Raw genomic sequence first — 25,155 nt, 5'->3', positions numbered from 1 at the left:
TGAGAATTTTCAACTGAAACTGATAAATCCAGCTGTTTGGTCACCATTGTGAGAAAGGTTACTTATAGAAATGTCCTCGCACATTGGTTCAGTAGCTAAAACATGTCTGGTTTCTGCCCTTATAACCGTCTCCTGTGACCAGCCCTGGGAGTTTTTGTTCCAACCCAGCTACCACACAGAGATTCACTTATCAGGTGTTGCTTGTTTCAGCAGACCCCCTGCATGTGTGAGAACCAAAACCTGTCCCGCCCTTTGAGATAGGTTTGCCCACACTGGGTCGACTACAAAGACTAGCCGACTGAGTCAATGTTGCGTGGCTTAGACCACCTTCACAGGCACCTTGTGTAGCAAATGTCAGCAGGCTGCCAAAACAAAGCATTTCCAAACCAGGCCTACAAACCCACGCAGACACACTCCAGTTTTTAACACAATGTCTTTATTTTTTTTTTCCTTCTCATTACAGACTCATGGAATAAAAAAAATAAAAGGCAAAACAATTTCCAAAACCCATACCACCCACCCTCTCTTTTGTTGAGGAAAAAAAAGTAGCCCCATAAACGCACCCTGCCCCAAACTGCTCCAGCCCACTGGCTAACTTAAATGTTTTAGCTTGTTAGCTCTCTCAGAAAGCTTGCGACTGCCCTGCGTGTCACCGGAGAACGGGGCTGCCCCGTGGCCGCCGCCGTCTTCCAATAACGCCCTCGGTTTTGGCCCTGCCTCACTCTGTCGTGCTACGTCTCCTGCCGTGTTAGCTTCTGCTGCTCTCGGTAGAAATCATGTAGGCGGCAGGTTAAGTGCCGCTTGTGTGTGTGCGAGTGTGTATGTGTGTGTGTGTGTGTGTTAGAGAATGTGAAAAGTTGACTAAAAATCATTAACGTTTGCTGTTGCTGTAATAAATGCCACCTGTGGCAGACCTGTGGTCAGCCTGCCCCCCTCCCCCGCCCCCCCACACAGATAGAATGGGGTGAGTGTGCATAGCGGGAGCAGAGAGCGAGAGAGATGCTGCGGAGACAGTGGGAGGGGCCTGCGCCACCTGGGGAGGGGTTGTCAGCCTCCACTGGTCTTGGAACCTGAAACGACAAGAAGTGGTCTAATATACAGAGAGAGGAGGGGTGAGAAGGGAGGAGGGGAGACAAGGAGCACAGAGGGGAGGGGGGGGTCTGCACAAAATAAAGACACTGATGTCTGTCGAAAAAAAAAAATTTGAACAGGTAGATGAACGATGCAAAGGCAGTGGCGTAATTAGAGCGCCAACTTCCAGAACCGTGGGGGTGGGGGGGAACAAAGACTGGAACTAAAAACTTGTTATAAAAATATTGATTAAAGGGTAGGGTGGTCACAGAGGGGACGATGGGTGAGTGAAGGGTCATGGTATCAAAAAACATTTTTTTTTTGCAAAACCTTTACATATGAAAAACAGTCATGCTGTACCAAGCCCCTCCCACCCCCCCTCAATGTAGCTGGTGGTTGTGGTGGAGGGTGAGTGGGTGGTCTGTGTCGGTGATGGTGTGAAAGGCGGACGTCACAACCAGACCAAAGGAGACACATCTGCAGCCTGAGATTCCATCATCTCTCCTGCCCCTCAAAAACAACATTTAAAAAAAAAAAATCCCACCTTTGTCTTGACTCCGCCCCCGAAACAACAGATACCTTACCAGCAATGACAGCACCAACCTCTGCACACGCACGCTCACACACATTTCAGTCTCTCTGTCCAGAAGTTTTTTTTTTGTCTTTTTTTGTCTTTTTTTCTTCTGGCGATCTCTTCTTTTTTTGTTGGGTGGGAGGTAGGGTTTTTTTTATTATGCATTATAAATGGAACAGAAAGGATAGATAATAAAGGGACTGGGGTTTGGGGTGGGGGGTTTAGTAAGGGGAATACCACGATGTTGTTCGCCCTCGGCCCCTGGAAAAGAGAGAGAGAAAAAGAGGGTGAGTTATCTGACTGTCTGACGAAGACGGACACCAATTTCCTGATGGTACTCTAGTGTGTGTTCTTGTGTCAAGAAAGAGGTTTACAGGGCCAAGAAGATATTTAGTCGAGGACAGAGGTGGCTGAGAACTTGGACGGCATCATTGCTTGTGTCTTGCTACAACAAATGAAGCTTTCGATCTGGAGGTATCTTTTGGGGGTAAAAAGTGCACTATTTACACAATTGTGTTTTGCATACATGTGTTAGGGGATAGCAGTGGCACTCTCTCCCTCTTTCTCTCTCTCCATCTCTCACTGTGAGAGTTGTGTGTGTGCTGTGGGGAAAGACCTTGAGGACAAACAGCAACATACACACCCCCCAGGCAGAAACACAAGCACATGTGTGTCTGTATATACTGTATATATATATACACACACTAATACACCGGGGGATCTTGGCTCACAACGTTGATTGTGATCATAGAGCAGAGAACGTTGCCACACAGCAAAGCCGCACAAGAGCCACCTCAAACGCACAGCCTCGCACACCCAGACACAGCTCAGTGGCAAAACAATGCACCAGGACTCGCAGCAGGGTTGCTGGTCTAGAGGTGGAGGTCAGGCTGCAGTAATGGACCTTCTCTCTGAGTGTGAGTGGCTTTGGACATGGACATGGAAGGATAGACACACATACCTTTTAAACAACACAAATATCAAGAGATGCTCCACAAGAACTGTAGCCACCACCAAAACTGACACAGCCCCTCCTACGAGGGCCTCCAGATTTCTAAGTCAAGCAGTCCAGGGTTCTTGGTATGTGTGGGAGCCGCAAAGATAAGGGCAGCAGTTAGACTTTGCGACCTTGAGGCCGAGGCACTTTCTTACACAAGCAAACAGGCCTCCAGTATCAGGTTTCTTTTAAAGACACAACAGCCAACACAGCGTGGACTTACTGCCTACAAACACAGATTAACACACAATTTAAGGTTAAAAGATTGTGTTGTTATCTTAAATGAACAGAGACACCCATGGACAAAGAGGCAAAGACGTTATGCTGCATAAGTCACTCAAAACAATCTTCATCCACGCGACATCATCAACCGGACATTTCAGCTGAAACAAATTGTAACGCTCCATGTATCATGACGTCGACAGATCCTTAACAGGGGCAGACAGTCCATTCACTGTTCACATACACTCCCACGGCATTTCAATGCAGGGCTGGACATCTCTGGGGTATTATCTGACACAACAACATATCCTATGCCGTGCCTTCAACTGGCCATGGGCCCATAACAAATATTGTAAATACAGATGGAAGACTAACTCACAAGTTAATGAATTTAGAGACGGGTGAACAACAGTCTGCAAACGAAAGACAAAAGCCTCAGTTTGAATTAATAGTTAGCCATTTTGTCACATATTAAAAAGGTTGAGAATCCTCCAAGCAGGTTTATCTTGATGGCAGACGTCCACTTCAATATCTAAAAAAAAAAACAGCCAGACCACTCTGGTCCCAAGTCGATCAACACGCCAGCATGACTGGGCTTCATATCACCACCAAGAACAAGTCAGGGAGACACGGCACCAATCGTGATGCTCAATCATGATCCCAAAATGGCAGAATTATCCCCCAGTGCAAATAAATGATGCATTAGCTCACACAAATGAAACGTGCATGGTCTGCTCTTCCAGTGAAATGGCCGAGTGTGACATGGCATGCAATGACCCCTTTATCTAAAAGCCCAGTGTGACACCCTGACAAAAGGAATGACAAAAAGATTTTCAAGCATCTGGAGAACTGCAGTGGCGTGTTTCTGTGCCAACATCAATTGAAAATGGAATCAATTCAGGAATTTGAAATTAATGGGCAACAGAACTTTGAGTTAATCGTTTTCCGGATGTAAACTTAACAGAGAAAATGCTAAGCAACATCTCTTCTAAGGGATGAAAATAGTAAAGATACTCGTATTATGGTTCAAAATATCCAGCACAAAAACTGCTCAACCTGCAACCAGTGGCTGAATAAGACCGTTTGAGTCAGTAGGCTTCAGTTTAAAAGTGGCTTTGCAAAATATAGCCACCATTTCAATGGGTGCAAACAGACTCAAAGAGGGCACAGTCATTTGAAAGAGCTACTACTGACTGAATAGACTGTGAGGTAAACCTCCAGCAGCCAGCTGACACTATAGCTACAAGGTAAAATCTCTTCTGGGAAACAAAAAGTCCAGTTGCCCATCTGAAACATCCGAGAATAGCAGGTTAGAGTGCCACCTCCAAATCGCGCATTTAACAGGTGCCACCAAGACATCGGCTAAGAATGAGGGTGTTGAATAATGAAACTAAAATGTTGTGTACACACAATTGTACACACCAGCAATCAATATGGATTACTTTTACTGTCCCCTCACACTTAAGTGAAACCCCCACATGCAGGTGCGCCGCACTTCCTCTGTGCCCACTCACCTGAAGGCCCGTCCTCTGCCCCTCTGCGGCGTGTAGCCACTGTAGTAGCGTGCGCGGGATGGGAAGTTTCCTCCCCGTGACCGGAACCGTGCCCGAGGGAAGCCGCGGTCTGTGGTGCTAATGCCTGGTCTGTTTGTTCTCTTGGCACCAACCTGAGGGGAAACGAGATCCTTAGCCACAGAAAGGTGAGCGGACTTGAGCACGGCAAGTAGAGTTCATCGTGGAACAGCAGGAAGTCCAGTCAACCTAAACTCTAGCACTCTCAATTAACACAGGCAGGTAAAACCTTATAACATCATGATAATAACCGCCATTAAAAGCTTGGTTAAAGTTGTATATGAATAAATATGTCCAACACATGTGTTCACTTCAGAGATGATTTAGAGAGAAGAGCAGCATTTGACAGTGTAGCTGTGTTCAGTAGAACTACACTATATGAAAAACAACCTTAATCCAGAGTCATGATACTACTGATGTCAACTGGACCACAGCAGATTCGGGTTGGCTTATATTTGAAGATAAATTACACCTAAATGCAAACATATTTGTCTTAATACACACTTTTATATTAAGGGGAAGTTCAATCTTCCCAATATTGTACGTAGAGCACGGAAACCCACAGTGATATCACAGAATAATGAGCCACTTCCTTACCTTTATCTGTCTTCCTCTAAAAAGAGACTCGTCCAGAGCCATGGCCGTCCTAACAGACTCTTTGTCTGCAAATTCAATATAAGCAAACCTGGGGGGAGGGAAAAGCATGTTCTCAACTGGCTTGAAAGACAGTAAATATTTACTAACCAATCACAAAACGGACAATTTATATTACATAACTTTCAATACAAACCAATCAGAAACATTGAAAAGTGCAAGCGTACCCTTTAGGATGACCAGTGTACTTGTCACACAATATGGTGACTCTGTTTACAGAACCGCAGCCATGGAAGTGAGCTTCAAGCTCTTCTGCTGTGGCCCCATAGTCCACCTGAAGAACAAAAACCAACAAAAAAAAAAAATCATATCACTATGCGTACAAACTTCAGGTTCATTAGAAATACTTACGTTTCCGACGTAAATAGATCTGCCATCTGCTTCCATCTTCTCCTCAATGGACATGATTACAGGGCCTACTGCAAAGAGGAGCGATTTAGGCTTCAGATTTTATCATGCACAATGACAATTTTTCTTCTTTATCACGCAGGTGTCTAGACATGGTTGTTCTCAGTAGTGATGGGATGAAAATTCCACGGCATGTCACTGCAACCGGAATTATCATGGTTATCATTATTTAGTAAAACAAAATAAGTACACAAAACAAATTTAGGACAAAAACTAATTATTCCAACAACTCAAAGGACACCGCGTCTTTTCCCCTCATGCAAAATAATGAGGGGATTGCTGGTTTCAAGTGGAAAATACATGTAAGAATATCACAATCAAAAGTAAACATATCTGTAGCGCAGGTGTCTGTGTCAGTGTCAAGGATGATGAAGCAGCTCCCAGGATCACTGGGTGTGATGCCACACGTGATGTCATGACACCAAACTGTTTTATTCACCGTTTACAGCAGAATTGTTTTAAGAACAGCACAATGTAGCATGAATGACTCCACAACATTAGATATGTCTTGTTTGTCGTCTGCTCATTGAACCTGTGCAACATAGGTCACAGACAGCAGAAGAACAAGTTATCTTCCATTAATGGAACAATAGCCAAGACTAGTTGGGTCTCGAAGCACACTTTGTTCAAATGGGAATCGGAGGCGTTGTTTCCGTCTCAACACCATATTTTTTCGGCGCCAATGTTGTGGAGCCCCCGATTTGTCTTCCTCGCCTTTGACAGCAGTGCTGCAATCTTCATCCGCCCTCATCCATTGAGTGAAATGATTGGAAACAATACCCCCATTTAGATAATCTTCATGTTGCATCAACAATGAATCGTATCCATCAGTGGTTTGCATGGAACTTCAGTGGAGCAGAGTGATCCATGAAAATAGTAAATACACTTGTATTTGGGGTTTCAGTTGACTGACAGAATTAAATATCTTCATGTGTATTCACAAAATGTTCTTTTTTATTTCAACAGCTTTTTTTAAAGGACATTAAAACTACCACATGGTACATTAGGCTTCAAAAGATGTCATTTTATAATATTTATTTCACTGTTTTTATTAGTCCACTTGCAGCTAAACACGCACATGCAACAGAGTTTAGAATCTGGAAATGACAAGTCCATGGAACCACTTCGAAATACGCGTGGAAGCCGACGCCGAAAGACTAATAATGACAAGAAACTCCTAATGACAGTAGTAGTTACCGAGACAGAGTCAGTCTGGGAAACGTTAAGTATTTCAGCTCAGTCTCTCACCGTCACAAAATTGCATTGACTATTTTGTATTCACCATTTTTGACACATTTTGTGATGTATTCTTGCACAACTGACCTGCAAAGTATCGATTATGATTGTCACTGTAATATTGCAGTACTGTAAAACTGTATCATGGGCCATGTGTTCAGTATCATGAAGTACCCTGTGTGCGATTCCCATCTCCAGTACTGATGATCATCTCCAGAGAAATACACACCTGGTGGTGGGCTGAGATTCATCTGTTTCTCCACCTCGTTCTGTAGCTCCTTTAGTTTTTCTGCCTCCTCTTCCATCTCTCTCACTCTGGCTTTGATCGCCTCCAGTTCCTGAAACACATGCATTCCAGCTAGTCACACAATGTTCCCAAAATTCTTCACTTGAGCCCACTAATGAGAACAAATGAAGAGTGTATTCAAAAGCAAACAATTCACATGCACACATATAAATGAAAGCAGTCTTGTTCTTTTAAAAAATGGAACATATGAAATCCAAGCGTGTATTATCACTCAATGAGAAACTAAAGTGTGACATTTTCAAAGCATTTAGGTACTGAATACTTAAATGAAGGAACTAGATATTCGGAGCAGGCATCTCACTGTTATGAGTTTTCTGGATAGATCCAAAAACCGAACACCCAAAAGACAAGAACGTGCAACAGAAGAGCCCAGCAAAGATGGCACATGTCATTCATGGAGTAGAATTGGGAAGAAAGTCCACATGTGGACTGATGGGTGGTGGTGTCCTCTCAGACGACAGTGGACTGGTGCACTGCAGCACAGTGGGAGTAACTCCATCCAGGAGTGACCAAGAGACACACATCATCCTTCACACACGTGTCTGATTTAACACAACCGAATTCACCTTGGAAAACTCGATTGACAAGACTCACGTATGACCACAGACAAAAGAACAATCGATGTCGCATCAAAACGCCTTCACTGCCCTCCATCCTGCAGCCTCTTACCAAAGAGCAGAGCTACCTGAGCATGAACTACCGCAGCCAGACAACAGCACGCTTCACGCCAGTGTCCTGGATTCTGGGAGCACAGCATGAGATGCCAAACGAATTTGGGTCGACGACGGGTGACCGTTAAATCCTGAAATATACGACATTTATCTCCCACCAGATCCGAGTCGCAAATAAAGGCAGTTAGCACGAGCGTTAGCATATTAGCATTCAAACGAGATTAACGCGTTTTGCGAAGACGTTGAACAAAAAAATAAAAAACGATAAAACTGTCTGTGTTTAAGGCACAGGCCGTTGTTTAAAACGCTGCCGCAGAAAACAGGACGCATAATGGGATTTTAGTTACCGTTTCAGCTGTAGGCGAGGCTTGTCCGTGAAACAAACCAAAGTGTTTAGTGGCGGATAAAGGCAGTGGCCTGTCCTCCCTTGACCGGGCCGTCTCCTACATCTCCGTCTCCAAGTATTTTCACCCTCAACGACCGGAGTTCCTCTGGCGCAGAGAAACTAGCGCCGCTCTTGCGCCAAAATGGCCACCGAAACCACGCATGTCACCACCCATTTCTGCTGCACTGCGTGAACCACAATGGCGGTGATAGCTAGCCAATGTGGAGCAGTAACGCACATGCGATCGGGTAGTTGGGCTCATAAACCTAAAAATCCACATCAGTCACCGTTTCGATAAGTACTGAGATATTTCTGTGGCGATCGCCGGCGACTGTGCCAGCTCTCCGGGTAAAAACAATGCCCTTCACTTACCGGATCTTCAATCGCGGCCTCTCCTTCCTCCAACCCTGGGTCATCGTCGCCCACACCCGGATCTTCCAGTTCTGGGTGTCCTGGGTCAGAATCTAGTAGAGATTCATCAGTAAGTCCGTTCCCGAACTCCGCCATCGCCGAGTACCGCCGAACCTCGTGGCCGAATAAACGAAGCAGGCCCCTGCTCACACACTCAAGGGGGTAGCGCGAGCGGGGCGGTGAACAGAAACAAACGCCGCTAAAAAGGAAGTTAAAATGGAGAATAAAACGTAAGCGGTCGTTCCCAATACTAATCAAAGATAGCAGCGGCGGCTGCTTTTTCTCCAGAGACGGTTCTCCAAATATACGACCGGGGTCCTAGTTCATTGTCTTAATGGTGAGTGAGTGTATTTAAAATAAGCCCAGGGCGCTTGTGCTAGCACGTCGGCGTCTCTCCGGTTCAGAAATGAGTGGAGGCGGGGCTTGACTCACTGCAACCGTACGTCTCTCTCCCCCATTGGTGGAGGCGCCATTGCAGACGCGCCTTCTTATTACTAGCGCTATTCCTATTGGCTAACGGAACCGCGCACCGCGGATGTGTGATCACTACCACACCGTTCATTGGGTTACATTTATGTCAATCAAACTCAAACGTTCCCCAACATTAAAGGTGGAAAAGCTTGAGCCGTGTGCCTTTTAATGTAAAGCAGCGCAGGTTATGGTCATTATACGTCTTCATCTAGACAGTGAATTATACATGGAAGTTTAATACGCATGTAATTAAAGTGGTAAATGTAACGGGAAAATGAAAGACAAAGTGAAAGGGAAACTACAAATCTTTTAACACAGTAACTAATCCGATCGGTTTAGTCGGGGCTTGTGTCGAACCTGGTTCTGTTCACTGTGGTGTTTGGATGTCTGCCCCTCCCCCGGGAACAGAATGATTGAATAAGCAAGTGATGTCTTCAAGTATTTGTATTCATGATGTTCCACGCCTAAACCATTGGCGATTAATGGCCCACTACTAGCAGTAGCTCAAATGCACGAGTAGGGAGGTGGTTAATTCATGCCAATATCATTCCTGAAGAAAAGCTGATCTCATTTCCAACCTGAAAAGACCATTCCACTCTTTCTGGACAAGAACCGATATCTCAATCTGATACAGAGGGTGACAAGTGAACCAGCCGTTTCCACTGGACACTAAAGGAATACTACTGTCTGTACTGTTAAACTGTCACTCGGATGATGAATAAGAGAAGGCTTGACGTTGTTCAACTGATTTTATTTAAATTTTCTGTATATCAAAGAAAGCGAAATGGAGACCAAACACAAAAGGCAGGTACATGTGAGAAGGAAATAAAATAAGCTTAATCAAATCTAACAATTGATAAAAACAGTGCCACTATTATTGTTCAATATTCATAGGAATATGTCGTACTCTTTGCGGAGTAGACGTGGCATTAAAAACAATTATGTATCAATAATCAAAACAGTGATGAGTAGTAATGATAAATTGTGTAAGTAGAAGAACAGTTATAACAATAGTGATAATCAAAGTGACAATGAAATGTAAAGAGATTAAAAGCACATCTCATAAAAACCTAGCTCATCTGGACAGTGCAACAAAGTGTCTGTGTTCGAGTGCGTGCAATCCCAGTCTTGAGGTTTAACCATCCAGTCCTCATCTTGCACACAAGCACAGACTGAAATTAGTGGATGCTTTGCTATTTAAAAGCAAGTTACCTTTCCGTTACAAAAAAACCCAACAAAAAAACATGATTTTCCTTGACAATTTGCCGTCTTTGTAACTTGTGTAAAAATAGTGGACTAGCGTAAGCCTCAAGTCATACTATAAACTTTGTAGTTTGCATTCATAATTACCTCTCCTGCTTTCTGTCGACCTCAGGATTGCTTTTTGGTTTTTAAAAGACAGAAAGCAAAGAGAGGATGACTTTGGAATCTTTAATTCATATACTTCATTTACAAAACTTTTCTTTTTAGGTTTATCTTTTTTTGTTAAAACTATTAGTACTCTTATACACCTTTTTATTGAAGGAAAACATGTTTGATACGTGACACATCCTTCAGCTCAGCACCAACTTTGCTCTCAGTCAAAACATTTCAATTCACTTTTTAAGAGTCATCCCTTTTGAATGTCTTAATAACCCAGCCGCCAAAATAAACCATCTAAATAAAGACCTCTCTGCACAGCACACATTACACAAAACTGTTTCAAAACTGAACTAAGCAGGCAGGAGATGATATCGAGGCCCGCTTTCAATATATTTCAAGTGTTAAAACTTGCTTTATTTCAGTTGATGGCAATAAAAATATTTATAAAAAGGTCTTTCAGAACTGTTCACCGACTGTGTGAATAGTATGAATAAAATCAACTGATTACATAATTAGCCTCATCTGGATTGAATATACCTGGATGATAATTTCCTTAAGGCCGTCTTCCTCCACAAATGGGAAAAAAAAAAGATTAGAAGAGCAGATTCCAAAAATGGGATAATACACCAAGGGAGTTTAAATCCACAGGATCATAAACACTTTTAACTTGTACAAATTTAATATTTAAAAACCTTGGCCAAAAGAACGTTACCAGCCTCATGAAAGAATCTGAAAGAAACATTTGCCCTAAAATAGAGACATTATCTTTTGGAATTGGAGTTTTAAATACATCTGCAGTGTTTTTTCTTTTAAACAAACTAGCAAAATCCAAATCTTTTTTTTTCCCATCATCAATATTAAGGCATTCAACATGCATGAATGCATCCTTTCATAAAAAAAAAGACACTTGCATCCAAATGCTAGATTTTTCAATGTAAAATGTGTCAAAGTGCAGAATGCCAAGATTTAACTCTTTTTGCTGTTCGGATTGTCGTAAAACTATGACAACATAAATGTGAAAATTCAACAGCCCTAGTCTTTCAACAGTACCTTTTGTTATCCCAAATTACCATGATACAGAAACTCTTCAGTACATACACACTCTTGAAACAAAGTGGTGACAGTCAAATTGGAAATTCCTCCTTCTGCATGAGGGAAGTGACCATTGGCCAGGTGGTGAAATCCCAAGTAAAACAATTCCACAATAGTGAAGTGGAGTTATTACTTTTGGTAATCCTTGGTGCCATTCAAAAAAGTGCCCGTAAGCCTGCGGTGAAATGGCAGCTCGGAAGAGGAAACACTGTTGCACCTGTTGCTAAGGTAGGAAAGTTCAAGCATAGCATGGCAAGAGTGACTTTAAAATCGTAGGGAGATTATCAAAACAACATTATGCAAACACACAGGGTTAGGACCAAAAAGTTCTTCGTTAAATGTGCGTGGAGAATTGAAAGTTCATCACTTATCATGAAAGCAGCGTGGGAATATTTTTGCCAGGTTATTTGACTATAGGAGAAATCTGTAGATGGTTAAGTCAGTGAAGGTCAGGCAGGGGACTCGGGGGCATCAGGGAGAGCAGACCTCCAACAATGAAGGAGCTGCTTGGTTATTGAAGAATAGTGCTCACACTTGTTTATTGAAATCTGAGAAGCCCAAATGGGTCCAAAAAGAGTCATGCTCTGACCAGTCTTGATCCGAGTCTTTAGCTGTTGCTGGTGACTGTGGGCGGCGGGAAATCAATTACCAATTTCACCTCTGATACCGCACCAGTGCTGGTTACCATGGGAGACGAAGAAACCTGCGTGCTTGGCACAACACTTCCTGGTCCACCATTGCCGCTTGCATTCTTGTTGACAAGTGTTGCTGGCTGACCAAAGTAAGAGTTTTTCAAGGTAGCCAGATGATTTCTTAAGAAGACATGGGCTCTTGCAGCAGCCCGGGATTCAAAGGAGACGTTACAAGCATCACAGCGGCCCGTTAAGATCTCCTTTTGCATCGACTGGCCGCCTGAAGATTCAGTTATTGTCAGCTGGATTGGTTTAGGAAGAATGGGACGATTGGCTTTGAGAGCACTGTATTCCAGGTATCCTCCTGAACTCAAGTCAACCTTCCCATCGGTCACTGGAGACTGAGTGAGTTCAGGTCCCATTGAAGTGGCGGGGGGGGGATAGAAGGAAAACAAAAAGAGAAAGTTAGAGATAAAACTTACAGCATGTAAAAATACAAAAAAAAAAATACTAAACTACTTTCCACAAACCTCCTATACTTCATTACAGTTAGTTTACAAGATAAAAAAAAATTAATCATATTTATATATAAAGCAGCAAAAGTTCCCCAAACTCATTTGACAACAAGACAAAAGTAAAAAGGCCATATTAGCCTACCTTTTCTTGCTGTAGCCTCCAGCGCTTCTCTTTCGCTCTGGTGTTTTGGAACCAAATCTGCACCACTTTGAGAGGCAGATTGAGCTCGGCACCTATGGCCTCACACTCCATAGCGTTGGGGTGAGCGCAGGTTTCATAACAGGACTGGAGGATGGACAGTTGTCGGCATGACAGGTGTGTCCGTGGTCTCCGGTTGGCTGCGTTGAAGCTGGTCTCTGATGGACTCTGTTTACTCGCCACTGGATTTCGAGGGATCGGCACCTTGAGTGGATTGGGGGTGTTCGGACTAACTGGGGCGATGCTGGGAGTGGGGGGCGGTGGGATTGTGCGTGGAGGCGGGATGTTACGTGATGTTTGGTCTATGGGTAAAGCCAGTTGCGCTCTTGACAAGGTGTTAATCTTAATAGGAACTTTTGAGCTCCAGTAGTTCAAACCATTCTGTTTTTGTGGAGCTGATGGAGCAGCAGGAGACCTGTTGTTAATGGATGTTGGTAGAAGCTTTGGTACCATCCGATTCGTTGACAGCGGACCAGTACCCATTTCGTTCTCAGAATCTTTCTCATCGTCAGTCTTCTCTTCCTCACTCTCCTCCTCTAGCTTTCTTTTTAGGTTTATTTGCATGGCCACGACCGACTCTTTAGGTGACGTTGAGAGAGTGGCGTTAACTTTTGGGGAGTCATTGACCACAGAGGCATTGCTGGTGGATTCGGCTTTGATCTTTGGCACTGCAGAGGCACCACTGCCCGTAGTAGACACTGTTAAGGAAGTCATTGTCTCTTTTGGTTTAATAGGTACTGGTGCTGTTTTCCGACACAAAACTGGCTTTACCATCTTTTTCACAGGATCTTTTTCACTCTTTATAAGAGTGCGGACAATTGGAGTAGCTGCGATTGACCCAGGGCTAGTTGTGGTGGGCTTGTTTGAAAATATGGGCTTGGAGAGAGGCCACGTGAATTTGATGAGAGGCTTTCCTACTGCTGCCAGGGTTCCATCACTGATGAAACGAACCTCACCTTTGCGTTCCCTCGCTCTCATGTTCTGGAACCATATCTGAACAACCTTTTTAGGGAGGTGAACCCATTCCGCTATCTGTTCAAATTCGTGTTTCCCAGGATTGGCATCTTTGAAATAGCAACCATAAAGAATATCAAGCTGCTCCGCTTGAATAATGGTCCTTGATCGCCGCATATCCTGATACCGTTTTCCTTTGGCCTTTCTCTGTAGGTCATTGTCCCGGTCCTTCTCTTCTCTCTCACTTGTATGGTCCCTTTCTGAAATAGAGTTCTTCATTTTCTCTGACATTCTCGTATAAATATTTGACTTTGCCATATGATTGCTGTTGAGTGCCATACCACTGTCCGATGAGGGCACGGCACGGGCAGAGTCAGGTTTCACCTGAAAAACAACCAGACCTTTGGACGTGGGCCTCAAACCAAGGCCATCAAGCAACTGACCCTTCTGTGCTGCAATTTTGTCCGAATGGAGAGGCGAACAAGACGATTTGTTTTTGCGAACGCTCAGATCTAGAGCAGACTCACATTCATCACCATTGGACACAAAGTGGGAGGTTTGGTTTGTGTTGGTGAGAGACTGTGAAAGAAGAGCATTTGGGAAGCGAGTAATTGTTGGTGGAGTAGGAAAGACAGGTACTGTGCTACCATCGCCAATCATGGTAGGGGCAAGGGAAAGAATGTATGGGCTCAGGAACGGAGTAGAAAATGGAGTGAGAGACAGAGGAAGTGAATGAAGATTATCACCACTACTCTGGTCAGCAGAATTTGACTGTGTACTTGGTGGGTCCCCTTGAGCTTCCAACTCAAGGTCTACATCAGGGTCATCTCGCTCTTTCTTAACTTCAACCTCATGTTCAAGTGCTTCCTTTCTCTTCTTCCTTTGTGATCTGTGCCCATCACTTCCCTCTTCATCTTCATACTCGTCCTCCGCATCAGACAAGAAAACGGTTGATGACCTTAAAACCTTGCCCCCAGCTAAGGCCTTGCTACCAGGGGCCTCTTGCTGTGCCTCATTTTTAACAGGGCTATCAGCACCTTCCCTCAGAGACCCATTCTGGCTTTCTTCATCGGACACAACAACGGATGTGTACAACTCGTTTTCTGAATCAGACGTCAGACAGCAGTCACGATGTCCAGCCCTGCGTTTTCTCTTTCCTCTTGAACATGTCAAATCCATAGCTTCAGTGTCATCCTCAACATCTGCTATAATTAATGACCTTTCTTCATCATCAAAGTCATTGTCTGAACTTTGAGTGGTTCTTGTGAAGCTGTGTTGATTCTCCTGCTGTGTGGCCTTGTACTTTTGCTTGGCATACCGAGCTAGGCTGAGCCATTTACGAACCTCCTCCTCTGAAAGTCCCACCTCCCGGCCAAGGGCCTCGCAATCTTCACGTGGAGGACTTGCTGCATCAGCTTCACTCCTCGACTCAAAAAATGCCCACAGAACCTCCGTTTGAAACTCTGATAGTGCAGGTAGGTCAGCCAAAATGGATCCCATTGTATTACAATGCATTCGAATTTGGCTATTTGCACTTTTTTGCACATCAAGAGAAGCACGTGGGCTTGCGCCAGGCAGTGTTTTTTTAGGAGTAGAATCTGGACTGAGTGTTAGGTTTAGATTGACAGGGCTGAGGCTTGAATTGCTAGGTATAGAAGCAGAAGGTGAGATGTTATTGTTGTGGCTCCAATTACACGCTATGGAGAGATTTGCACCCACAGGTTTGTCATCCTCAGAGTCCATCTGATTAGTTGGGTCAGTTCCATTCGTTGTGCTTTTAAGAACATTCAATCCATCTCCATTACTCTCAGAGTTAACTTTGCTTTCTTCATTTTGAACTTGTGCCAGGTCACTGATGTCCTCTTCATCTTTTTCTTTCTTTAAGTTTTCTGCTGAACAGCTGGACTCATTTGAGACTTTTTGATCCGCTGTACCATTGCTGTTAGACTCTTGTTTGCCATTTACACTCATATTCTGCTCATTGAGACATGGCGGTGTGTCTGTCGGAACTCCAGCAGGTGGCCACTGGCCTTGTATGCTGCCAAGTCTTTGGGTTAGGAGGGCTTGCTGTGCTGCGTTGAGACCAACAAATGGCACACACTGGGTGAGAAGCTGTCCTTGCTGGCTCTCTGGAAGCTGCTGTGTTTGGGGTTGAAGCCCGTTCAGGATCAAGGGCATAACCATTTGAGGTTGAGGCACGAGCTGGGGCGCAGCAGCACCAGGAACAGCACCATGTGCAAACAGCGAGGGGAGAAGGGAATGTGAAATAGTGCTGGGACTAGATGTTAGGAGGGTAAGAAATGCTGAGACTGCTTGAGCAGAGGCCACAGGGGAGGAGAGCAGAGAGTGAGACACTTGCGGAGTATGGATCTGTGATGCATCTTTTGCAGTCGTTACCATCAACGTTCCAGGAGCAGCACAGTTGTTGGACGTCACCAGTTGGCTGCTGCTAGTTGCAGTGGAGTTCACTTGTGTGTTTGGGGTACTGGTGGTGCTACCACTGGAGGCCACAGTATTGTTTGCAGGATTTGCAACAATACCAGCATTTCTGCTGCGAGACTGATGGAGGACTGATTTCAAATGGCTCTCGAGGGTGATTGCATGATTGTAAGACACTCTACAGATAGCACACTGATAGGGTTTGTTTGATACATATGGCAGAGATGGAGCAGCCACTGAGGGATCCATCCTCTGAATGTGAGATTCAGAGTTGTAGTGAACACTCAAGACTGTTTTGCTGGGGAAAGTTTCCTGGCAGGCGAGGCATTTAAATGACTGCGTACTGTTTTCTGCTGGCACGTCATTGGTACTCACTGACTTTTCAGTGGCATCGTTGAGTTCTTTATTTTCCTCTAGAGGTTGCTGCATGGCCGCTGTAGGATGACGCTCGTCGTTTGTCTCCGGTTCAGCTTCTCCTTCATCCTGTCCAATTATTCTCTCTTCGTCCATCTTTTTATCTCCAAATAACTCGTCTGAGCAATCACGAGACTGACAGAGGTCTGGACTGAGCACTACAGTCGGCTTGTCGTGTAGCAATTCAGCTCCTGAGGAAACAGGACAATTTGGTCAGTGATAAAAATGTGTCGATACCTACTCATTTCAGCCTCTGCATATTAACTATAACTATTAACGGCAGAATGGGCGTTAACTTAAAGTACATACTGCCAAAAACAATCCTGTGATGAGAATTTTCTCATGATAAACTCTATTGAAATCTTCAAACATGCCAATGAAAAAAAAAAAACATCTTAGGAGAGAGAACTGTGAAAAGGTTTTTCATCACACAAGACAAAGGACTGACAGTTTGGATAACAGCATGACCAATTGATCATTTATTCACATTATTTCTAATATTTCTTAAAGAGCCCTTAGGAAATGAGTCTAGATGGGTCCATAGGTAAAGTGAACTGTTAAAATGAGATGAGATAAATTGGGGAGAGCAGACAGACTGCTCAATTTAACCCCTAAATAAAACTGGCAGAGCAGTTTGTCAGACCAGGTTCTACGAGAGATGTGAAATATTTAAATTTACATTTCACACTTAACTATTATATTTCAACATGAAAACATGTTGGAGACAAACTCCACTAATAAGTTTTATCATGAAACAGTTTCAAAGGGGGACTGTAGTCCAACACATGTAACAGAAAATATACAGGGGTTGGACAAAATAATGGAAACACCTTAAAGCTTTTTTAGCTTCAAGGTGTTTGCATTATTCCAACCCCTGTATTTATCAATATAATTATCTTTATTGTTGAAATGGTATATTTACCTCACACTCTGGCAGTGGAGGTACTGAACTGATGACGTAGCACCATTTACCGGGAAATCACGACTTACTGTTTTGGGTTTACATTTTCACAAATGACAAAGCTTGTACTTTTACTCTTCTGTATCAACCCAGTTTGGACAGGGACTAGGCTGCAACTGCCTCTCAATTGCCAACCAAGCAGTACAGCGATGAGCACTGATAAGTGTGGTGCTTTTACAAGCCTGCATCCCAAAGTATCACAATCTGCACAAGTGGTAAAAAACGAGCTGATGTGCATGGGGATCACTGCGCTCTGAAATGACCTCATGGCAGAAATAATTCAAAAAGCATGCAAAAAATTGTGTCTTGTCAAGTGAAATCACACAGGGCACTCAAATATATAGATGATTGGAGATGATGAAGTTGACATCACACCATCTTTGAACTGGCAGGTGAAAAACACCACTTCCATTAAATTAATTGAAATTATTTGACTAAAAGAAACTTAGCTTAAAAGTCCCAGGAATTAGCTGGTTAGGGCCCATTTAATAACATAAGCAGTGGTGCAGCTGAAAAAGGCCTCCAAAGCAGTAGGTGGCAGAAGTACGACCTAGTGGTTGGCAACATCTCTGGTTTACAGTAGAGCAGACTACCCACACAGTTTGTTTTCATACACAATGGTGAGAACAGACAGTCCAATGGACTGAAAGGGTTAAAAAAAAAAACCCTCCCCTGTGAATCCCACTTCATGGATTACTCTCACCTGGAGACTTTGGAGCTTCTTGGTGCAATCCTCCTCCGGGAAGCGGTTTTATTGTAGCCTAGAAAAGGACACATGGGTTACAAAACAAATTTTAGTAAACCCTTTTTGGCACAGACATGCAATATGATGTGCGCACACACACCACAATCACGACAATACACTTAGCTTCCCCTGCAGAAAACATTTTGGATACATATTTCAACACTGTAATAGAGTTTACATTCACAGAAGCATTATACTCAAGACCCTTTCCCTGGCAACTTTAGCCAGAGACTCAGCAGGCACAGATGTACGCCTGTCTCAGATTTTTATGATGGTTCAAAAATACTACCATCACACTACATAATTTAAATTTAAACATTCTGGACACGGCCTCCACAAAATAGTGGATCAGAGGAAGCAGTATCAATATCAAGCAGCACGTGACAAAGAGTGATGGTAAATGCAAATTATGTGATTTTATTTAAATACTTGTAGCTTCCTGCAAGTTCCTGGTGGTGGCTTCCTACAAATGCATGACACAGATCTGCCCTCAAACAAACAGTGGACCTGATATTGCAGCACTTATTGCTGAACTCAGATTAGGCAGACTTGCCCAAAAGTTGGCTAGCGAAAACTGGACTTCTACTTGAAAACAGAAACAATTATTTCAGTGAGGGACACCTATGCCACATTAAAACCTGTAGGAGCACTGGGCAATAAAGGCAGGCATCATTTTTATTAATATTGAGCACAACACAACAACTACAACAATATCATAATATCCAATGATTTATCTTTCAACAAAGTTAACTGCCGAAACCAAAAGGTTCATCCAATCCAGGTATCCAAATTGTGTCACTTGGCACCTATTTAACTACTACTACTAAAGGTTTATTTAATTAATAAAAGTTATTCGGCCAAAGACTATGGTATACTGTCGTCATCACACTAATGCATATAGCACTGGCAACATATGGACTTTTTTATTGTTGTAGGAATACAAGGATGATCATTAACCCTTTAATGCTCTTTTTTGTCAGAAAATACCTTTGTGACAAAAGGCCATTATTTCAATCAACACAGAACTAAGAAAATGCATCAAAAATAATACAACCCAATCTCCATTTGCAACACTCTATAATCAATGTCATAAGCTTGAAGTTCCCCATTAAGAATGGTTGAACTAAAGAAGTCCCAAAACAAGGACCTTGTAAAATCCTTAATAACGTAGCCACAGATGTCGTCCAACAAAACACTCCTGAAAATACTTTGCGGAAAGAAATATAATAAAAATGTCTGATTAAAAAAAAAGCAGTGACACTTTTTCAATTACATTACATATCAGTCTTATCATCATACTTACAATGTCAAGCAATTTATCAACACAAGTTGGAAGTACGCTGTGCTGCTCAGTAAGGTGCAGAGAGAGAGTCTGTCGGTCAGGTACGCCTTTTTGGCACAAGGGGCATAACCACTTCTCTGCCCCATTGCTTTCACTGTTCACCTTCTCTGCAGACTCCTCCTGACAAGTAAAAACATTTGTTAGAAAAACATGGAGGGACTTTTTGTCCAGAACAATATCAAGCATATCATGAATACAAGAAGGGTCTTATAAGTATTCAATATTGTATTTTCAATATTCAATAGAATTTGTGAGATAGGTAATGAAAGACTGGAACCAAGACTTTTCTCAGAAGTACAAGGAACAACTTTAATAGCTAAACAAGCATGTTTAATATTACGATTGCTTGGAAAGTTTGGCAGTATAACACCTAATGTCATCCAACATCCATTGTATTAGTATAAGAAAAGACATGTGAGAAGACAATACACCTAAATCATATTATCATCCCTTAATGTTTTGGGTTTTTCTCTTCACTGTTTGGGTTTTTGGTATATTCAATAGCCACATAAAAGAAAGTCCAGCACTTGTTCTGGTTAGTTATCTGCCTTTAACTGTACAACCATATTCGCAAATCATTCTGAGGCAAGCAAAACATCAAACTATTTATGGGTAATAAATTCAAAACAAACAAGATCTTCTCAGTAACAGCTGAAGTTTTCGACCGACAGTCGGTTTCTAATATTAATAACTTTATACTGAATAATGAGCATGAAACAGTGGGTGTTGAAGTAAACATTTAAATTAGACAACACAGCAAAATAAAAACAAGCGATGCAGAAGTCGGGTTTGAACGGCGCGTCAGTGAAAACACGATGTGACTGTTGTCATCCGTTCTCCACCCCTGATCCTTTGCTGGAAGTGAGGAGATCATTACTAAGTGAAATGGCTTTAATGCGTCGACAGAGCGACTGTTTCATGTATCAGACAAGGCTGACACTGGTTTTAACTGTGAAAACACTCTGAACAAGTCACAAAAACACGCTTTAACGCTCAACATTCCTCCACAGAGCTAAGAACGCGAGCCTCGCATCTAACTTCCTCCTCATGCCAATTAGCAAGCTAGCAGGGTAATATGATCGTTTTCTATTCCCACAAGTTTCCAGATATACAGGTCTAGCATCTGTGATCAGGGACTCCTCGAGTGAGACGTTGCAAAAGTCCGATGGCCGTCCCTCTGCTTACAGTCGGCTAATTAATGAGTAATCTAATTAGCAGTGTGGACCTGAGATGAATCAATTAGCTAGCATGCTAGGCTGCTCCGTCGCATTACTGAGGTGATGCCAACGGAGCAGGAAAGGCTGCTAAACGACGCTCGAAAACGGTGGACACCGCGCACGGCTCTCGGTTTGAACTCCACATCAAACAGTAGAAACAGGCCGTGCGGTCAAAACATTAATAAAGAAGGGGGGTGGGGGGCGAATCGTGTCAGTTCGCTAGCTATAGCCTGTTAGCAGGCGGAGATAATTAACTGGAGTCCACTTCCGATCAACTCAACACGCCCGGGTCGGAACCACGGCTCCAACACACAGAGTCACAACAAGCAACACAGAAACACAAGCCTCGGCTGTCGACCTCAAACCTCGGCCTCGAGTTCTGCCCTCACCCCGCAGACTGTGAGCTGCCAGCCGGGCATCACTGCTGCACCGCCCGCCGCCTGCTCCTCAGTAGCACAAATCGAGGCCTAGCCGGACTAAAGCCATTTAATTAATGAACGTGGGCTCCGCTTACAGATGTGCTCGAAAACACTCGCACCCCCTCCTCCCTCGTCGACCAGCAGACCCCGTTTGACGCGTCCTTGCGCTCAAATCCGTACCTTCAACACTCCCGGTGCAACACATGCCCGTCCAAACTATCATTTTTAACAGCTTCACGTCGTAATTGGCGAACACATAAGAAAGAAAAAAAACCGTAAAGTGGAGTACGTGCGCCGCCGTCGCCTCGACGATGGGGGTGGCGTGGACGAGCAGAGGAGCCAGCGGAGAGACCGAGGAGCCGAGCAAACTTTAAGGGTTTAATGTTGTCTTTTATCAGGGATCGGATTAGTGCGGGGCACGATCCGTCGCTGAAGCGACTCCCGGGCAGAACCAGAGCGGCCGACGTCGGCACAATTATACGATCGCGACTTGCGTTTTAATTAAGTTGAAAGCAATTAGCTGGTTGGTTTTTACCTGCATGGCCGCCGCCGCTCCTGCACCGCGCGCGCGCACACACACACACACACACACACGCTTCCTCTGGAGCTGCTCACAAGTGAAAAGTTTTCTTGCCTGCCTGCCCTCCCTCCCTCCTGCTCTCCTGTCCACCCCCTCCCTTCATTCGCCCGATCCCTCTCTCCTTCTCCTCTTCCCTCTAGTAAACAGACCACAGCTCCCCCCGAGGCTGATTGCTGACATTCAAAGGGACACAGCGAGATCAAATCCCTTATGTAACCCGCAGATTAGAATATTAGATTAACATACATATTGAGAGCTGGAGCAGGCATGTGATTGCCATGTGCTTTCCTCGCCATGACGCATTAAAGGAACATAGAATCCCGACTGCCTCGCAACAAAGGCGAGTTAATTAACGATTAATAATGGCGTCATTACCGCGGAGGATTTCCTCGGCACAAGTTATGTCATGCCGTATTCTAGGTGTGGCGCGCACAGACGGCAATGTGGACTAAATATTTATACAGCAGGGTGGATTAGAAACGGCACCGCCCGCACCCCTGCGTTAATGGGACAGGAACTGTTGTCCCTGAATACCCTAATAGCTGTCTGCCACTGCGCATGTGCGCACGGACTGCTGACGTGTTGTGGCCGCATAGATTGATCCGGAACTCCCGTGTTCACGCCAATTCATGTGGATTGAAGACCACCGAAGGTGTGTAGAGCTGCTGCTCGCCGAATTCTCGTCCGACGAAGTAGTTTTGATTTGAGTTGGCTGAATGATTCAGCAGCCGCTTTTGCGGTGATCCGTGGAGACAGCTATAACAGGTGTGGCTGTAACTGCTGAATAACTACTGACACCACCTCATAGTTTGGTTGCTTAAAAAGTGTTCTGTGCAGTTGCATCAACAACCATCCATAACCGAAGTCATTTAGAGTAGGTATCAGCGGAAGCAAAACGTAAATAAAAATCAAAACAACGCTCCACAATGAGTGCTGTGCACATATCATGCTTTATTTGTCGCACTTCACAGTTTGCATATTATTTATGAGGAAGCCACTAACTTGTGTTTCTGGATAGGAGTGTGCAGACTTGCTTTAAGGTACGTCTATAATGGATGACAGTTGCAGGAAGATAGTATGATATGACAGTACGTGAACAGCACACTGATCTAATGAAGTCTATTAAGTGTGTTAAACAGTGCATCACCACCATTTTTGCCGGGTCAGAATAAAGCCCCACAGCAAAATCTCTTTTCTACCTTTCTACCTTATCATGCTGTCAGTAATGTCACAATGTCACAACTACAGCAGTCCACAGTGTTGTGCATTGTACTCCCTCTCCCTAAATGACTTTCACCTCAACAGCATATTCCTTATTTGATAATGTCATTGTCTGGTCCTCTAAATTGTAAATCCAAAAACCATCATTGCGTGTTGCTGAATAAACTATAACCCTATAACCCAAATCAGGTTTGTAGTACGTATGTTCACCATAATGGTATTGCATTAGCAAAAACAATTGGAAGATGCTTGCCGAGTCTCACCATCCTTTTTTCCAGATGAGTGTGGAAGTGGAGAGGAAGTTTCTATTCACATCTGACACTCTGAAAACACTGGAGCAGGTTGGAGGTATGTGGTCAGCCTATAAGCATTTTCCTGGTTCATGGCATTCCATGAGTTTATTCCTGTTTTTGATCATGACAGTGATTCTATAAACCTGTTAATGTCTTTTCTCTCCAACAGTGTGCATTGGTCAAAGAGAATTTCATGACCAGTACTTTGACACGCCACAGTTTGACCTCACTTTGAGAGACATGTGGTTGCGCAAGCGTGAAGGATGCTGGGAGCTCAAGTGCGCAACAGCAGATGTCGATGACTGCAAACAGCCAGTCAAAGCTACCTCGCTGTGCACTCGCTACAAAGAAATAACAAGTCTCCCTGATATTCAAACTAAGCTAAGGGAGGTGATTGAAGAGGACAATGACTTAACAACTCACCTTGAGAACATTGAAACTGGACATAAAAATGTCCCAGCGGAAGATGAAACTTGGTTGGGTGCACTGAATCTCATTTGCTTCTCTGAGTTTACAACTTTGCGGCGGTCATTCACTGTTGCGGAAGAAGGGGTTCAGATCGACCTTGACCAAGCTGACTTTGGGTACAACGTTGGTGAGATAGAAGTCCTTTTATCAGAAGGAGAAGATGTTGCAGCTGCCGTGGGAAAGATTGAAAAAACTGCACAGATACTGGGTAAGCATTTCTGTGGCTAGACATTCAGTAACCTCACTATTCACTCACCACTATGCTGTTCTCGGTCCTGCCTTTGTGCTAATTAGTGGTGCTTTCTTTCAGGTCTGAGTGGAGATCAAAGGATTGAAGGGAAAATGAATGTGTTTCTCAAAAGATATCATCCAGAGCACTATGAAAAACTCCTGAATGCACACATTTTATGATGAAATGATACAGTCCTTTACCCTCATCTTTTTATTGTTTTATGTGGAAATCTGTTTTGGGTGTCAAATGGATATTGAAGCTCTGATCTCATATGTGAATGCCCTCTTTAGAGTGATGTTTTAATGGAATAAACAGTGTTGTTTGAAAACACAATTTTAAAGGCAAACATCGTGTTAAACACAGCTAACCTTCAGTTCCAATCACTCAATTCTAATTGTGACTCTTCATTTACATAAAGAGGGATTCAACTCAACTGAAACTAGCACCTTTGGAAGATGTCGCACTTGAATGGCTTTGTGAAACATACGATGCCAATCCAATCAACTCAAACAATGACATCTTAATGTCTTTGTACTGGCTCCGAAAACCACAGTATGAAAAAGCTTGGAAACCAATACTGTCACACAGTTCCTTGAGGTCATAATTTCAACAAGCTTCTAATTGCTTTACAAAATTCACTTTTTGTTCTCTTTTATCACTTAATGTCTCTTTGGTAAGCCGTTTTTAAGTAACAAAGACAGTTGAATAATGTTCCTTGAAAAAGAGTTCTTCACTGTAAAGGTGATTCTGACACTACTGAAATGTTCGCATATCTTTATATATATTTATTAGAGAAATGTATTTTTGCATTTAGCTTTGTTTGGCACATGCCTGTGCTCTCATCACTACATGTTAGAGTTTCAGCTAAAGGAAGGTCTTTGTGGTTCACCAACACTGTCAAGCAGAGATGGAAAATTGCGCGTGTATGAAAGTGTGGCAGTAAATAAAGACACTTGTAACCACATACACCGCTTGTACTGATTTGATCTAAAAGAGAGATTTATTTTATGCAGCATGCCCTTTGACAACTGTTTACTCGCCAGATACAGTTTGTTGGGGCATGTAAACGAGAGCTGAAGATTTTGGATGAAA

General features: G+C 43.5%; 3 protein-coding genes across 12 annotated transcripts; 1 reads left to right on the top strand and 2 right to left on the bottom strand.

Annotated features, from left to right (window-relative positions):
- Positions 1–416: 416 nt before the first annotated feature.
- On the bottom strand, positions 417–8,923 carry pabpn1 (poly(A) binding protein, nuclear 1). 5 transcript variants are annotated; one of them, XM_053858602.1, is made up of 7 exons: positions 8,469–8,923; positions 6,963–7,071; positions 5,441–5,505; positions 5,257–5,363; positions 5,033–5,120; positions 4,379–4,530; positions 417–1,070 (listed from the first exon to the last, which is right to left on the bottom strand). In XM_053858602.1, the coding sequence occupies exons 1-7, from the start codon at positions 8,601–8,603 to the stop codon at positions 872–874; spliced, it is 855 nt and encodes a 284-aa protein (XP_053714577.1). In that variant the 5' UTR covers positions 8,604–8,923; the 3' UTR covers positions 417–871. The 5 variants fall into 5 exon arrangements, with proteins under 5 accessions (XP_053714577.1, XP_053714576.1, XP_053714580.1 ...); XM_053858601.1 differs by having other exon boundaries at positions 5,441–5,508; positions 8,469–8,922; XM_053858605.1 differs by lacking the exon at positions 8,469–8,923 and adding an exon at positions 8,059–8,373.
- A 773-nt stretch (positions 8,924–9,696) lies between these two features.
- On the bottom strand, positions 9,697–21,956 carry zfhx2 (zinc finger homeobox 2). 4 transcript variants are annotated; one of them, XM_053859006.1, is made up of 5 exons: positions 21,805–21,956; positions 19,595–19,753; positions 18,250–18,307; positions 12,722–16,776; positions 9,697–12,465 (listed from the first exon to the last, which is right to left on the bottom strand). In XM_053859006.1, exons 1-5 carry the CDS (start codon positions 21,808–21,810, stop codon positions 12,040–12,042), a joined length of 4,704 nt encoding a protein of 1,567 aa, XP_053714981.1. In that variant the 5' UTR covers positions 21,811–21,956; the 3' UTR covers positions 9,697–12,039. The 4 variants fall into 4 exon arrangements, with proteins under 4 accessions (XP_053714981.1, XP_053714982.1, XP_053714980.1 ...); XM_053859007.1 differs by lacking the exon at positions 21,805–21,956 and adding an exon at positions 21,450–21,611; XM_053859005.1 differs by lacking the exon at positions 21,805–21,956 and adding an exon at positions 21,240–21,327.
- Positions 20,616–24,289, top strand: thtpa (thiamine triphosphatase). 3 transcript variants are annotated; one of them, XM_053859011.1, is made up of 4 exons: positions 20,616–20,703; positions 23,349–23,418; positions 23,533–24,039; positions 24,142–24,289. In XM_053859011.1, the coding sequence occupies exons 2-4, from the start codon at positions 23,349–23,351 to the stop codon at positions 24,240–24,242; spliced, it is 678 nt and encodes a 225-aa protein (XP_053714986.1). In that variant the 5' UTR covers positions 20,616–20,703; the 3' UTR covers positions 24,243–24,289. The 3 variants fall into 3 exon arrangements, with proteins under 3 accessions (XP_053714986.1, XP_053714985.1, XP_053714987.1); XM_053859010.1 differs by lacking the exon at positions 20,616–20,703 and adding an exon at positions 22,141–22,501; XM_053859012.1 differs by lacking the exon at positions 20,616–20,703 and adding an exon at positions 22,502–22,614.
- Positions 24,290–25,155: the final 866 nt, after the last annotated feature.

This window comes from Synchiropus splendidus, chromosome 3, assembly GCF_027744825.2.
Source record: "Synchiropus splendidus isolate RoL2022-P1 chromosome 3, RoL_Sspl_1.0, whole genome shotgun sequence".
NCBI classification, from domain to species: Eukaryota; Metazoa; Chordata; class Actinopteri; order Syngnathiformes; family Callionymidae; genus Synchiropus; species Synchiropus splendidus.
Note: the sequence above shows the minus strand (reverse complement) of the source record. Positions and strands in the feature narration are given on the sequence as shown.